Source organism: Molothrus ater, chromosome 29 (assembly GCF_012460135.2).
Source record: "Molothrus ater isolate BHLD 08-10-18 breed brown headed cowbird chromosome 29, BPBGC_Mater_1.1, whole genome shotgun sequence".
In the NCBI taxonomy this organism is placed as follows: Eukaryota; Metazoa; Chordata; class Aves; order Passeriformes; family Icteridae; genus Molothrus; species Molothrus ater.
In genome coordinates this window covers 2,548,828-2,565,319 of record NC_050506.2, presented here as the reverse complement: position 1 = coordinate 2,565,319, position 16,492 = coordinate 2,548,828, and the positions used below count along the sequence as shown (strand labels likewise).

At 61.8% G+C, this 16,492-nt stretch overlaps 1 protein-coding gene across 1 annotated transcript; it reads right to left on the bottom strand.

Moving 5' to 3' along the window:
- Nucleotides 1-4,916: 4,916 nt before the first annotated feature.
- Nucleotides 4,917-16,237, bottom strand: NTRK1 (neurotrophic receptor tyrosine kinase 1). The gene is made up of 17 exons (XM_054517673.1): nt 16,050-16,237; nt 14,459-14,533; nt 13,663-13,734; nt 13,152-13,220; nt 12,700-12,854; nt 12,446-12,606; nt 12,192-12,318; nt 11,774-12,103; nt 11,536-11,553; nt 11,342-11,400; nt 10,767-10,869; nt 10,280-10,426; nt 10,059-10,189; nt 9,812-9,984; nt 6,506-6,746; nt 5,993-6,151; nt 4,917-5,342 (listed from the first exon to the last, which is right to left on the bottom strand). Exons 1-17 carry the CDS (start codon nt 16,235-16,237, stop codon nt 5,157-5,159), a joined length of 2,394 nt encoding a protein of 797 aa, XP_054373648.1. The 3' UTR covers nt 4,917-5,156.
- Between the last annotated feature and the right edge of the window lie 255 nt (nt 16,238-16,492).

Genomic DNA, 16,492 nt, shown 5'->3' with positions numbered 1-16,492 from the left:
GAGAGGGTCTGGCTCTGCCGGGGCGGCTCTGGGAGCGTTTCCAGCCGGGGGCCGGGCTGGGAGGGCCGGCGACCCCCGAGCCCGCCGTGCCGGGTGTGCTGTTTACCGGGATCAGCGTTTCGGGACAGGGCTGCCGTGTGCCAGGGAGGAAACAGAGGTTTCCTGGTCAGCACAGCTGGATTTACCGGGGCTTCCTTGCTGTTCCAGCCGTAGGATACCCCAAAGGTGCTCCCTGGGTTCATCCTCCCCCTCATCAGAGCCCGCGCTGCGTTTTGGGGCCAGAGCATCCGGTTTGGGGTGGAAAAACTGTCAGTGGGAAAGTTTCCCCCCGTTTCCCTTCAACTCCCGGCAGTGAGGAATTAATTGCTCATCCGCTGCCAGAATTCCTTCCCATGGACCCTGCCGAGGGGGGAGAGCCAGGGGAACCCCGAGCTCATCCCCAGCCTCATCCTCAGGGGAACCCCGAGCTCATCCCCAGCCTCGTCCTCAGGGGAACCCCGAGCTCATCCCCAGCCTCGTCCCCCTCTTCCAGCAACCTGGGAGGAGCAGGGGGGTCCCAGCACTGCTGGGAAAAACAGGAACCACGGGGAGATGCTGGCAGGAAAAGCAAGGAGTCATCAAACACTGCCGGCACGTCCCATCTGCTCCTCACCGCGGGAAAGAACCCCCCCAAAAACGGCAAGAGGCACCCCCAGACCCGGCGCTCCTCTCCCCACTGTGTCCCTAAGAGCCCCCCGGGTGGGATGAGGAGCATCCCGAGGGTGATGGGGCTGAAAGCAGCGTGTGGGGTGAGGGCAGGGGAGCTGCCCTGCCCTGGCCCTGCGGGGGACACGGTGCTGACCCCCCCACAGTCGCTATCGGTGCCCCGGCGCTTCCTCTGCCACAGCCCGGGGGCTGACGCGTTTCCTCCGCGGAGCCGCGGGGATGGGGCTGGGGAGGGCGAGGGGGGCACGGCTGCGAGTCAGGGCCAGGGAAAGGCACAGGGGCAGCTTTGGGGTCACCAAAGTGGTGTCGCAGCGCTGTCCCACCCGCTGTCCCCTCGCCTTGGAACCTGCGCCCTCCCGTGCCCCCCGTGGGCACCGTCCCCTCGCACAGCGCCCAGCAGGGGACGGTGCCACCCGCCCGCGCCAGCCCCGCCCCGGGGTGTCCCGGTGGGGACAGTGGCACTCACCTGGCCGGGCCGCGGTGGCAGGCGGGCTCAGGGCTGGCCTGGCCGGCCGGGATGGCGCAGCGCGGCCGTCGGAAGCGGAGGGAGGGCTGGAGCTGCTCTCAGGAAGTTTGGACGTGGAGTCAACTACGGAAAAGGGAAAAAAATAAAAAAAAATCCCCTTAATTATTTTTTCTTTTTTTTTTTTTTTTTTTTTTTTCGCTTCTGTCCAGAAACCAGAGAGTTTTGGCAGAGCAGCACTGCCGGGACTGTTCTCACAGAGCACTGGATGGGGAGGGGTCTGTGGGGACATCCTGGTGCAGCCCCTCGGGGGGGTCCTGGTGCTGCAGGGTGTCCCCTTCCCCAGGGCCTGACCTGGGTTGTCCCCCAGGGCTGGGGCAAGCGAAGGGACCCCCTGAGCAAGGGGCAGCTGCTCTGTGGTGAGGCCATGTGGGGACCAGGGTGTCCTCTGGCTTCAGGGCAGCGGCTGCTGGCAGCAGAGCAGAGCCTGGGGTTGGTGCCCAACAGCCTGGGCACAGCATCCCTGCATCCCAGCACCCTGGGCACAGCATCCCTGCATCCCAGGACATCATCCCTGCATCCCAACACCCTGGGCACAGCATCTCTGCATCCCAACACCCTGGGCACAGCATTCCTGCATCCCAGGGACACAGAATCCCAGGACATCCTCCATGCATCCCTGCATCCCAACATCCCAGGGTATCATTCCTTCATCCCAGCATCCTAGGATGTCATCCCTGCATCCCAACATCCTGGGTACATCATTCCTGTATCCCAGGGACATCATCCCTGCATCCCAGGATATCCAAACATCCTGGGCACATCATCCCTGCATCCCAGGGACACCTCATCCCTGCATCCCCAAATCTCAGATGCATATCTCCCCCCCATCCCAGGCACAGTGTCCCCCCATCCTGGGCACACAGCATCTCCACATTTTAGGATCCTGGGCACACCCCAGGGCTGCAGACACGAGTCACCCCCTCATCCCAGACACCCTAGGATCCCTGGCTGTGTGTTCCCCTGCATTCCAGGATCCCCGACCACACATCACCCCAAATCCTGGGATCACCCCCACACCTCACCCCAGATCCTGGGATCACCCCCACACCTCACCCCAAATCCTGGGATCACCCCCACACCTCACCCCAGATCCTGGGATCACCCCCACACGCCCGGATTCTCAGCCCTCCACCACCTCTGCATCCCAAATATCACAATTAAACCCCGGACTCGTGACCAGCTCCCCTCATCCAGCGATCCCCGTGTCCCCACGTGTTCCCCCGACCCCGGGACCCCCGGGCAGGCAGCTCAGCACCGCGGGCCCCCTTGCCCAGCTGCCCCCCACCCCCAGCACACATTAGCGGCTCCCGAGGCGCCGTTAATTGCTCTGCTCGTTACAGGAACAGCTCTAATCACTCACAACGATTTTCACATCCCAGGGAGACCCGGCTGCCCGCCCCCCTCGCCGTTCCTCTCCCGGGGTCTCCATTAGGATCGAGCCCACCCGCAGCTGGGGCTCCCCCAAAACGGCGTTTCCCGGAGCAGGGGTGGGAATGGGGAACGTGGGGGCTGCGGTGCCCTGGAACGGGAGAGGATATTGGAGATGGGACGAGCTGGGGACATCCGGAGCTGGGGATCTGCCGGGGAAGTGACCCCTCCTTCCAATGCTTTTTAAGGCGTCCCCAGGGCTGGGAGGGGAAATATTGCTCGGGGACATTCCAGGGGCACTTCAGTGCTGAGATGCCTTTGCAGCCCCCCCGGGACCCCCAGAGGCGGAGAGGAGCGAGACCCCCGAGCGCACTTTGGCGTGGCTGGGGCTGTGCAGAACCCATCGCTCCCAGTGCCGGGATCCAGCTGCATCCTCAGCTCCCCCAAAGCCACCCCTGATCCTCTTAGAGCGGACCTGGGGTCCCCTTAGGAGCTTTTGGGGACCCTCTAAAGGGCAAACCCAACCCACCCAACCCTGCCGTGGTCGGAGCTGGTGGCACCAGGGCGCGGGAGGGTGGCACAGGCAGGGCAGGATGTGAGTGGCGATGCAGAACGGAGCAGAATCGGGCAGGAGGGGACCCCAAACACATCTCTGAGCCTCTTAGGGTCCCCTTAGGAGCTTTTGGGATGGAGCGGGACCTTCTAAAGGGCAAACCCAACCCTGCCATGCTCAGAGCACCAGGGCACGGGAGGGTGGCACAGGCAGGGCAGGATGTGAGTGGCGATGCAGAACGGAGCAGAATCGCGCCCGGGGAGCCCCAGCCCCGCCGAAACCGGGTGAGCAGGGCCAGGCCCCGGTGCCGCTGGGGCGGCAGCCTCGCCGGGGAGCGGAGCCGTTAATTACCTCATTGCCAGAGTCCATTACCGCTCCCCCCGGAGCACTGAAATGGAGAAACTTGGCGAGGAGGGAGGGGCTGGGGGGGATAAAATCGATCGCGGGGTGAACCTTAACTCTTCCCTGCCCGCTCGGAGGGGGAAACTGAGGCACGGCCACGCCATGAAGGAATCTGAGGCACAGAGGCAGGGAAGCCCACCCTGTTTGGAGAGGGGGTGTCACCACCACGCATGGTCCTTTTGGGGCATTGGGCTGCGGCAATCTCCAGCACGGGGCTGGAAAAGCTCAAGGTTGTAATCTAGTTCCTTCCTCAAATTAGATAAGAGGGAAAAAAAGGCCATAAATCAGCGTGGGCAGCGATTAAAGACCCCAAGGAAGCAGCTGGGGGGCTCTGCCAGCCGGGCTGGGCTCCAGCAGAGCCAGACCTGCCCATGCCAGGGCCCCATTTCCCGGGGCAGGACCCTCAGCAAAGGTCCAGGAGAGCCAGAGGGGCCTGACCTGGGATGAATGAATTACAGGCTGGGAGCTCCCCTCTCCTCCAGTTGTCATTGTGCCACAGCAGCCACAGGGCACAGCCAGGTGCCACGGCAGCCCCAAACCCCAGCACAGCCCCCCCGACCGCTCCCACCTCGTGCCGTGCCTCAGTTTCCCCCGCGACCTCGCTTCCCTCCTGCTTATCTTGGGTCACAGGGGGTAACAAAGGAGCTGCCAGGGCTCTGCCTGTGCTGCCTAATTATCCAGATGAAATCAATTCAGCTCCATTATGGTCAAATCCAGGTCTCAACCATTACCAAGGCGGCTGGAGAGCCTGAGGAAGGATGATGGAGTGGATGCTACAGGGCATGTGATAACCCCTGGTTCCGAGGAGAGGACACACAGAAGGGGGGATGTCACTCTTTTGGGGGGGATGGGTGTTGGCTTTGTGCTGCAAAGTCCCATCCTCCACCTGGAGAGCCCTTGGCAAGGAGACTCCCCGGGCCAGGGTGTGGCACAGGAATCCCTGGAGCGATGCCCGAGCCCAAACCACCCCTGGTTGGGCTGGGGATGGGGGCACCATCCCTGCCCCGGGCCTTGGGTACAGCACACAGCATCCCGGCCATGAGTGAGCCTTGACCCACGCCCTGGGAGGATCCCTGGCACAGCACCTCCCCTCCAGCTCCTCTCCCCCAGCCAGGGCAGCTTCCCTGATGTGAAAAGCCCCTTTTTTCACCCCAAAATGCCCCCATCCCTCCTGCCCAGCTGACAGCCTGGAGCACGCAGGGGGAGTGCAGGGGAGACACAGTTTATTAGTGACTGGTTTTGCTGCAGAGAAGGTGGGCACAGGGCAATCCCAACTCCCCTGGGAGAGCTGAGCCCCCCCAGCTCCTCCCCGTGCTGGGCTCTCCCAGCTCTGCCCCCCCTGAGCCAACCCACATCAGCCAAGAGCCTCCATCCTGGCACTGTGGGAGTGCCAAGGAGCCAAACCAGGGGTGCCACAGCCCTGGGGGTCCTCCAGCCCCCTCCCCTGCCCAGGAATGGGCTGGCATTTTGCACTATAAATAAGATTTCAGGCTTCTCCCTCCTCGGGGCATCAGTCCAGGGCTGTGAGGGGCAAAGCCGTGCCCCGGGCAGCAGGGCAGGCAGGGGAAGAGCAGGGAGCAGAGGGTGCCTGGGGGTCCCCACTCAGCCCAGGATGTCCAGATAGACAGGGGGTGTCTTGACGAGGGCCTGGAGGCGGCTGTGGATCTCCTTGATGGGCTGGCGCTGCTGGGGCTCCCTGTGCCAGCAGCTCTGCATGATGGCGTAGACCTCGGAGGGGCACGTGCGGGGCCGCTCCAGCTCCCGGCCCTGCGTGATGCACTCGATGGCCTGCAGGAACAGGGGGGGACATGGGAGCCCCTGCCCTGGGTACGCCTGGGGGGCTGTCACTGTCCTCCTTGTCCTGTTCTGGGCACCCCAGGGGCTGTCACCATCCTCTCTGCCCAGCTCTGGGGGTGTTACCATCCTCCTTGCCCTGCTCTGGGGGCTGTCACCATCCTCCTTGCCTGCTTTGGGGCTGTTACCATTCTCCTTGCCCCACTCTGGGGGTGTCACCATCCTCCTTGCCTGCTCTGGGTACCCCCAGGGGCTGTTACCATCCTCTCTGCCCAGCTCTGGGGCTGTCACCATCCCTCCTGCCCTACTCAGGGGGCTGTTACCATCCTCTTTGCCCCGCTCTGGGTAGCCCCAGAAACTGTTACCATCCTCCTTGCCTGCTCTGGGGGCTGTCACCATCTTCCTTGTCCTACTCTGGGTACCCCCAGAATCTGTCACCATCCTCTCTGCCCCACTCTGGATGCTGTCACCATCCTCCTTGCCCCACTCTGGGGGTGTCACCATCCCCCCTGCCCCAATCTGGTACCCCCAGGGTCTGTTACCATCCTCCCTGCCCCACTCTGGATGCTGTCACCATCCTCCTTGCCCCACTCTGGGTACACCCAGGGGGTTTTTGTCATCCTCCTTGCCCCCTGCTCGCTCACCTCAGTGTTGGAGAGTTGGTACCAGGGCTGCTTCCCGTAGGTGAAGATCTCCCAGAGCACCACGCCGAAGCTCCAGATGTCGCTCTCGGTGGTGAATTTGCGGTACAGGATGCTCTCAGGAGGCATCCAGCGGATGGGCAGCATGGTCCTGCCCCCCACCTGCCCACAGCAGGGCTGTCAGCACGGCAGGGACCCTCCTGTTTCCCTTCCCTCATCCCTTAAGTCCCAGGTTTGATGAAAGGAGGAATTTTTTTTTTACTCTGAGGGCAGTGATGCCCAGAGAAGCTGTGGCTGCCCCATCCCTGGAGATGCTCAAGGTCAGGATTTGGAGCGAGCCACCTGCTCTTTTGGAAAGCATCCCTGCAGGTTGAGCTGGATGGCTTCCAAGCATCCTTTCCAACCCATTCTGTGGTTAAATATGGATGTGAGGAGAAGGGGTGGGAGGCAGCAGCCACGAGGGAAATTGAGTGTGGTCTCCCAACACAACCCAGAGAGGAAGAGGGAGCAGCTCACCCGGTAATAGTCGGTGCTGTAGATGTCCCGGGACATGCCGAAATCCCCGATCTTCACCACCAGCTCGTGGCCCACCAGGCAGTTGCGGGTGGCCAGGTCCCGGTGCACGAAGTGGAGGGAGGCCAGGTACACCATGCCCGAGGCGATCTGCGTGGCGATGTGCAGCATGTGCCCCAGCGCCAGCGGGCCCCGCGCCCGCCCCGCGCCCTGCTCCAGGATCTTGGCATCGGGGCCGTGGGACCTGCGGGGCACAGGCGCCGATTGGGGCGTGGGGTGGGTGGGAGGGAGCACAACTTCCTAATTTTCCAAAGAATTCCCATTTTTCCAAAGAATTCCCATTTTTCCAAAGAAATCCCATTTTTCCAAAGAATTCCCATTTTTCCTGGGAAGGCAGTGAGTCTTCAGGATCTTGGCATCGGGGCTGTGGGATCTGTGGGGCACAGGGGCCGATTGGGGCGTGGGGTGGGTGGGAGGGAGCACAACTTCCCAATTTTCCAAAAAATTCCCATTTTTCCAAAGAATTCCCATTTTTCCTGGGAAGGCAGTGAGTCCCTGTGCCCTGCGCCCTGCTTTGGGATCTTGGCATTGGGGCTGTGGGATCTGTGGGGCACAGGGGCTGCTTGGGGTGTGGGGTGGGAGGGAGAGATGCTGTGCTGCCTTGTGGCTGCAGCTTTCATCATGGAGAGCAGCAGGCACAACTTCCCAATTTTCCAAAAAATTCCCATTTTTCCTGGGAAGGCAGAGAGTCCCCAGGCCCTGCTTTGGGATCTTGGCATCAGGGCCGTGGGATCTGTGGGGCACAGGGGCCGACTGGGGCGTGGGGTGGGTAGGAGGGAGCACAACTTCGCAATTTTCCAAAAAAATTCCCAATTTTCCAAAAAATGCCGGTTTTTCCTGGGAAGGCAGTGAGAAGCACAGAATCAGGGTTGGGAGAGGCCTTCAAGATCAAGTCCAACCCAGCCCCAGCACCTCAACTAAACCCTGGCACCTGGTGCCACATCCAGGCTTGTCTTAAACACACCCAGGGATGGGGACTCCAGCACCACACAGAGAGAAGGAGAGAAAACAATTATTATCTCTATTGACTGTTCCTGTTTTTGCACATGTGGAATGTGTTGTGGAGATTGTTCACCCAAGGTGATATTGGACACGGGTGAAAGTTGTTTTGAGTGATTAGCAGTCACTGTGTCTGACTCTGTGGAGACAGTCGTGGGTTTTTCTTTAGTAGAGTAAAGAAATATATAAAAATAAATAAATATAAAAATATATAAATATATTAAAATATATAGAAAAATATATAGAAATATATAAAATATATGGAAAAATATATAGAAAAATATATAGAAAATATATAGAAAATATATAGAAAAATATATGGAAAATATATAGAAAAATATATGGAAAATATATAGAAAAATATAGAAATATAGAAAATTATATAGAAATATATAGAAAAATATAGAAATATACAGAAATATATAGAAATACATAGAAAAATATATAGAAATATATAGAAAAATATAGAAATATACAGAAATATATAGAAATATATATTTTTCTTTTTAGTATGTAATTTAGTATAGATTAGTGTAATATAGCTTAATAAAGCAATTGTTCAGCACTCTGAATCACGGAGTCAGAGCTCATTATTCACCACGTGGGTGATGCCCTGATTTGATACTCCCTGGATGGGGGAAAGGGGTAAAAGTAAAGGGCTGGCACATGGGGAAAGGTGTTCATGTGTGTCCAGGGATGGGCAAGCACCGGTGTTCACACACACCAGAGAAGAGTGTGCACGTGTGTGTGTGTGTGTGTGTGTGTGTGCACACGTGGGGGAGGCACCCATGCCTTGGCTGCAATAAATAATGCAGGGGAGGGTGGCTGGGGAAGGATGTGGGGTGCAGAGTCCAGCAGGGTCAGAGCACACAAACACACACACACAAACAGACAAACACACTCACACACACAAACATGCACACACACAAACACACGCACACACACAAACATGCACACACACAAACACGCACACACACAAACACGCACACGCGTGTGTGCATCCTCCCCTGGCACGCGGGCATGCAAGGGAGAGGTGTGGAAGGTGAGCCCACGTGTGCCAGGGAAGGGAGCACACACACACACACACGTGTGCACGGAAGGGAACCGTGCTCACATGGTGTGTGTGCACACGGGAGTTACACACTCACAGGGGAGAGGTGTGCGTGGGTGGGCACACCTGTGTGTGCACACGGGGTGAGGTGCACACACCTGTGAACACACAGGGAGGACACACACATGTGCACTCTCAGGGAGAGCACTCACACCTGTGCACACTCACGGGCAGGGCACACACACACTTGTGCACACACATAGGAGGGCACATATGCATGTGCATACACTGACAGGGCACACACACCTGTGCACACTCACGGGCAGGGCACACACACCTGTGCATGCACAGGGAAGGCGTGCACACCTATACGTGTGCACACACAGGGGAGGGCACACACATGTGTGCCCACGCACAGGAAAGGTTCACCTGTATGTACACACAGGGAGTGCCTACACACCTGTGTGTGCACATGGGAGGGCACACACACCTGTGCACACACACAGGGAGGGCACACACACCTGTGCACACACAGGGGAGGGCATGCACGTGTGTGCACACGCACAGGGAGGGTACACCTGTGCACACACACAGGCAGGACACACATGCATGTGCACACTCAGGGAGAGCACACACACCTGTGCACACAGACGGGCCCTGCAGAAGGCAACGCGACAGGGTGGAAGGCAGCAGGTTGGCGTGCAAGGCAGCGTGTCAGGGCACACGGCAGCGTGTCAGGGCACACGGGGAGGGTGTGAAAGCAGCAGCGTGTGTGCAGTGGGGCGTGCGAGCCCGGCCCGGGGCCAGCGCGGCTCCGCCCGCCCGCAGCCCTCGGTGCCTTTGATGCGGAGCGCGGCTGACAGCCCGGCCGGGGCGGCCGTGGCCGGGGGCTGGGGGAGCTCTGCTCGGCAGAACCATTAATGCCAACTCCCATAACAATAATCATAAAAGCCACGTCTCAGAGCTCCTCGCGCGGCCACTAAAGCGATGCCTCTGGCAGCCCCCCCCGTCTAGCAGCAATACCTGGGGGGGCAATCGAAAAGTCTCTGCTTATTCCAGCTGATGGCCAATCTTTCTCTATTTAAGCCTCTCAGACAGCTAATCTAATCAATATTGCAAGGAGGGCTGCATTAGCAGGGAGCAGGCTGGCTGCTCTGATGGAGAGGCAGATGGGGGGCTCCTGTCCCCCCCCGTCCCACCTGAGGAAGCGGTTGAGGTCGCCGTGTTTCATGTACTCGAAGACCATGATGAGGGGCTCGCCCTCCGTGCACACGCCGTAGAACTTGACGATGTGCTCGTGCTGCAGCACCGTCAGCAGCTCGGCCTCACGCTGGAAATCCAAGCGGGCGCTTTCCGTCGCCTCCTTCAGCGCCTGCGGGGACACGGCATCAGTGACACCCCCCCGGGGACCCCCTCATCACCCCCACATCCTGCCCCCTTCCTCACCTTCACGGCCACCAGCATCTTCTCCTGCTCCGGGAGGAGGTTGTAGCACTCGGCCAAGAAAACCTTCCCGAAGGCGCCCTCGCCCAGCTCCCACTTGAGCACGATGTCCCTCCTCTGTACATGGTGCACGCCTGGGGGGACCCCCACCCGTCAGTGCCCCCCGGCCCGGGTGTGAGCATTGAGGGGTGCTCAGGGACCACAGTCCCCAGCCCAAGCCTTACAGGCGTTGCAGAAATACTGGGGGTTCTCGATGAAGTTGCTCTTCAGCCCCTCCAGCTTGCTCTCGGCCGAGGAAAGGGGGCTGCTGCCCAGGTTCATGAAGTGCAGGGACATGGCCAGGTCATCCTCTTGGGCCAGCACGGCTGAGCCTTGTGGGGACAAGGACAAGGCCATCAGGGGGTCCCCCAGCTCTCCTCCCTCCAGCCTGTGCAGCCAGTGCCAGGCTCTGCCGAGCATCCCCCTGCTCGTCCGGCCCCCGGGGGCCAGGCAGCCCGATCAAAACCATTTAGAGGCTGAATCCATTCCAGGAGTGAATTAGCAGCTGCTGCCCGCGCTCCCGGGGGAGCCAGCACCTCTCCACGGGTGTCCCCCCACCCACAGCCCCTCTTCCCACACCTGTGACCCAAGCCAGGTGCCACAGGGACGTGGGGACCGGGCTGTCCCCGTGTCACAGCCCCAGTATTGAGTCGCCAGGCTGGGGGCACTCACGGTTAATGCCAAACTTGGAGCGGCGCCCGCACTTGTTGAGCAGGATGAGCATGACAGAGAGGGAGAGGCAGGCGAACACAGCCAGAGCCACGGCCACCGAGACCTGCTGGAGCAAGGACAGAGATCCCACCAGCTCCCACCAGCTCCCACCAGGTCCCTTTTCTCAGCCCGTGGGATGGGAACAAACTGTGAGATGGTGACAAGCCCCAGGAGGTGCCACAGGGGCAACTGAGGCACTGAGAGTCTGTCCTTCATCCCCATTGTATAACCCACATCCCATTGGGTGCTGGTTTGGCCACCAAGACCTGCTGGCAGCAAGGACAGAGATCAGGACCAGGTCCCACCAGCTCCCACCACATCCCTTTTCTCAGCCCATGGGATGGGAACAAACCTGTGAGATGGTGACAATCCCCAGGAGGGGCCACAGGGGAAAGTGAGGCACTGAGAGTCTGTCCTTCATCCCCATTGTATAACCCACATCCCCTGAGTGTGGTTTGGCTGTCCCCAGGGGATTTGTGCCACCCTCTTGCAGGTGTCCTGGTCCCCCCATCCCACACTGCAGAGCATCTCCTCACCCCAAACGTGTGCTCATCTGTGGTCTCCACAGGCCCCTCCAATGAGCTGTTCCTGGTGCCTGGAGCAGGGAGAAGGTGTAGGGTGAGTGTGGGGTCTCAATCCCCCCAAAATGGCCCTGGAAGGACCTGGGCACTCCCAGGATGGGTGGAATGCCCAGTTTAGGGCAGCTGGGGCAGCAATCCTGGCCACTCACCCAGTGGGGACAGAGACACTGGAGCAGCCCAAAGGGAGAGAAAGGAGAAACACTCGTTATTCCTCAGGTGGGAGCAGCCCACCCTTCCCCCTCTCATCCTTGGGGGAAACTGAGGCACACCAGGGCTGGTGTAGACAACAGGCAGAGCCCAGTACAGCCCATCCTGCGCAGCAGGTGTGACACAGCTCCTCGGTGAGATGGGGGACACCCCAGGCAGCCCCCGGCAGCTGGCACCTACCGGGGATGGGCTCCTCGGGGCTGAAGCTGAAGGGGTTGTCCATGAAGCGCACCTGGACGCTGCGGGAGGCGCAGCCCAGGGCGTTCTCCACCACCAGGGTGTAGTTGCCGTTGTTGACGTGGGTGGGACGGTTGAGCTGGAGGCAGCCGTGGAGGACAGTGGAGTTGTGCTCGTACTCCATGATGAGGGTGTGGATGTAGAGCCCCTCCTTCAGGGTCGTGCTGTTGAACAGCCAGTGGATGTCGGGCACGGGGTTGCCATCCACGGAAAAGGGGATGCACCAGGAATGCCGGGGGATGGCTGTGTCCAGCAGCAGGATCACGGGGGGAACTGGGACAGACAGGGCTGGGTGGGTTCCTGAGCCAGACCCCCCCAGCCAGCCCCCAGCCCCCAGCCCAGCCCCTTCTGGATTCCTCACAGGTGACGTTCAGCACCACGCTGGCCTCTGCCAGCCCCGCCGCGTTCTCTGCCCGGCACATCAGCTCCTTGTGGTTGAGCTGGGAGGAGACGTTGCTGATCTCCAGGACGATTTCCCAGTCTGAGAGCTGCAGGGAACACCGGGGGTGAGCAGATGCCGCCTCCCAGGCCCGGCCAGCTCCTGCATCCCCCCGTGCCCACCCCACCAGTGAGAGGATGCTGGGGGGGTCAGCGCTGCTGGGAGGCTGAGCTTGCCTTGGTGACAGCGAGCAGCTCGGGTCCCACCTCGGGGACCACCTCGGGGACCACCCACTCGGCGGTGGCCGCTGGGCTGGCGCTGATGTGACAGGTGAGGTTGACGCTGTCCCCTTGGCTCAGCACCACCTCGGGGGGCTCGATGTGGACACTCGGGGGGTCTGCAGGGGCAGGAAGGGTGAGCCATGTGTGTCCCTGTGTCCCTGCCATGCCCAGGCTCAGGACAGGGGACACAGCCATGGCCGGGCACGTACCACAGGCGTGGAGAGCCTGGCTGCCCAGGGCCACGGGCACGCTGCCCTCCCAGCAGAGCAGGGACTGGTTCCCCAGCTCGGCCCGGCTGCTGTTGTGCCACAGCTGCAGCCAGCGGAGCCCACAGGAGCAGTTGAAGGGATTTCCTACCAAGATGCTGAGCAGGGAAGAGAACACGGGATCAGAAGGGCTCCGGGCCCCACATGTCTGTGTGTGTGTCCCAGCAGAGTCAGCCAAGGCTGCACCTGGGCACTCCCAGCCTCCGGCTTTGTGTCACACATGCCCCATGTGCCACCCCTGTCCCTGTCCCCACACCCGTGGATGTGAGAGCCACCATCTCACTGAGCACCTCACCATCTCACTGCGTCCCCAGCTCTGCCTCTGTGTCACTTGAGGGGCACATCCCCAGTGGGAGATGCTCCACACCCACCTCCCCCCCTCTCTCATCACTCACAGCTCTTGCAGGGGCAGATGCCAGAAGGTTTTCCAGGAAAGGCTTTGCAGTGCATTGGAGGAGAGATTCCTGTCGGGACAGCCGCCATCAGCCACCCCTTCCCATCCAACACAGGGGCTGGTGGCACGGGGCAGCCCCGGGGCTGTCACACCGTGACCAAGCAAAACCAGCTCTGCCAGGCGTGCCACCAGCCCTCAGGGGGGATCCCCATGCGCCCCAGAACAGGTTCCCCCCCCGTTTTTGGGGGACCCCACCCTCCCTGGTGCAGCACAGAGCTCCGGGGGGGCAGCAGCTGCCTGCATTCCTGCTCTGATCGATGTTTTCCCACTCAGCAGCAGAGCCCCCGTGCCCCCCCGGCCGGGCTGATGTGCCCGGGGGGCAGCGATGGGACACCATCGATCCTGCCTGGGCACGGGGACACGGGGAGCGGCCACCCTGCAGCGGGCACAGCCCCCGGGGCACGAACGGGAGCAGGGTGTGGAGGGAGGGGAGTGGGGAAGGGGAGACTCACACGTGGCTCAGCCTGGGGGTGTCCAGGAAGGCATCGGCAGAGATGCGCTGCAGCCCCGACCTGGAGATGGTGCTGAAAGGAGGGAAGGGCTGAGCACCTGTGAGAATCTCCGCTCTGGGGACCTCCCCCTCCACCAGCCCTTCCCTCCCCTCATTTCCCCGTGCAGGGACCCCATCCCCGGAGTGCTCACAGGTTCTCTGCTCTGGGATTGTCCCCTGCGACCCCTGGCAGTGGGATGGAGCTCTGGGGACCCTCCCCTTCACCCCCCTCATTTCTCCGTTCAGGGACCCCATCCCCGGGGTGCTCACAGGTTCTCCATTCTTGGAGCATCCCCTGCAACTCCTTACAGTGGGGTTGAGCTCTGGGGACCCCCCCCCCGCTCCACCACAGCCCTTCCCTCCCCTCATTTCCCCATTCAGGGACCCCACCCCACTGGTTCTCTGCTCTGGGATTGTCCCCTGTGATTCTGGCAGTGGGATGGAGCTCTGGGGACCCTCCCCTTCACCCCCCTCATTTCCCCGTGCAGGGACCCCACCCCCGGGGTGCTCACAGGTTCTTCATTCTGGGAGCATCCCCTGCAACTCTTTGCAGTGGGATTGAGCTCAGGGGATCCCCCCCTCCGCCACAGCCCTTCCCTCCCCTCATTTCCCCGTGCAGGGAGCCCACCCCGGGGTGCTCACAGGTTCTCTGCTCTGGGATTGTCCCCTGTGACTCCTGGCAGTGGATGGAGCTCTGGGGACCCTCCTGTCCACCCCTCTCATTTCCCCTTGCAGGGAGCCCACCCCGGGGTGCTCACAGGTTCCTGAGGTCCCGCAGTGTCCGGGTGTCAGCTCGGGTCAGGGTGGTGAGCGCCGGCTGGTTCTCAATGACCCTGGAAGGCAAAGGAGGGGGGTCAGGGTGGGCACAGCCCACGACCCCTCCTGCCCCAAAGAGTGAGGTGAGAGCTCTCCCACCCCCCAGGCTGTGCCCACAGCCGGGGGTGGGGACAAGGATGGAGCTGTGCCGCCCCACCGTGCCTCAGTTTCCCCTGGGATGAGCTGGGAAGAAGGGGGGATGGCAGCAGGTGATCCCCATGGTGCTGAGCCCCTGGTCAGTGTGAACTGTGCGGGGTCAGGGCTCTGCCACCACCTGGAGCCCACACAGAATAAGTTTGCTGGGTCTCAGCCCCCCTCACCCTTTGGGTCCCCACCTTTTCTCTCACCCCAGGCTGTGCACTGTGACAGGGACACTGCTGTCACTGTCCCCCCACCCTTTCCTCCAAGCGGGAGATGAAGAAAAGCCCCTTTGGGAGCAGGTGCAGGGTTTTTCCCTGCCCCACCCCACTCCTGTGAACCCCAAATCATGGGGGTTGGTTAATTGGGGTTCAGATCCACACCAAGGGGGTTTTGGTCCCCGTGACCCCGGTGAGGATGGGACGAGAGCAGCTGGGCTGGCTGGGGCTCTCTCAGGGACCACCATCCCCACCACCAGCCACCCCACCCCACGAGCCAGCGAACAAAGAGCTGGCAGCGCCCGTGGCGCAGCACGCGGGGAAACTGAGGCACGGAGACACCGCAGCCAGGCCCCAGCAATGCGGCACAGGCAGGGCTCTGGGGCGGGGGGAATCCAGCAATTGGGGCACTTTGGTGTCCTGCAGTACCCCGTCCCCCCAGCACCCTGCTGTCTCTGCTCGCTCCAGCCCTGGTCTCCCCACCACACATCCTGCAGCATGGGAAGGAGTGGGAGCAGAGCAGATGCCCCAAAGCAGCAAATTTGGGGTCACACATGCCCACCCACAGGCCCCAGGGCACAGCGACAGCCCCAGGAGGATGGGGACAAGCAGCTCCCCACAGCCCTGCCCTGCCCAGCACAGTATGGGTGCTCCCTGCTGCACCCTCATTGCTGCAGGAGGGGCTGGAGAGCTGCCCCCAGCCCCTCGCTTGCTCCCTGGGGGGACGCTGCACCCCCTCACCCCATCCCAGCTCTCCCCACAGCCATCCCAGCCCATGCAGCCATCCCCGCTCCAGCCCCCGAGCAAATCACCTCCATCATCCCCATCACCGCCCAGTCCACCAGCTCTGCTGCCCCCAGCCACAACCACCACCATCCCCATCGCTCCCTGCCCCTCTGCCCGCTCCCCAAAATCCCTCACTCCCAGCCCCATCACCTCCAGCACTCCCAGCCCCATCACCACCATTCCCGAGCTCTGTCACAGCCAACTCCATCGCTGCTTCAGCCTCATCGCTGCATCCCTCAGCCTCGTCACCCCCAGCTCCTCCGCCTGCTCCCCGAGCTCTGTCACCCCCACCCTGAGCTCTGTCCCCCCCAGCCCCACCGCGCTGTCCCATCGCTCCCCGTGGCTCTGCCCGGTGTCTGAGCTCCATCCCCCGAGCCCCGGCCCCACTCACACGTCGGTGAAGCTGCCGCTTCCCAGCAGCGAGGCCAGGCTGCTCACGGTGTCGGGCTCCCGGCAGAGCAAGATCCCGGCCCCGGGGCAGCGGCAGGGCCGGGGACAGGCACCGGCAGCGCCCGGGGCTGCCGGGGACAGCGGCAGGAGCAGCGCGGCCAGGCAGAGCCAGGCGGGCAGCGGCGGCATCGCGGGGCCGGTCCCGGTGCCGGTCCCGGGGCCGGTCCCGGTGCTGGTCCCGGTGCTGCCGGTGCCGCCCTCCCTCGCACTTGCCCGGCAGCCCGAGCACGGGGCCGTGCGGGGCTTAAAAGCGAAGCACGGACCGGCCTCCCGGGAGGGGCCGGCACCGGCACCGCCCCCGGCCCGGCCCGAGACACCCCCGGCCGTGATTCACCGGCACCGGGAAGGCTCCGAGCCGGGAGAGGGAGATTCTTCACACTGGCA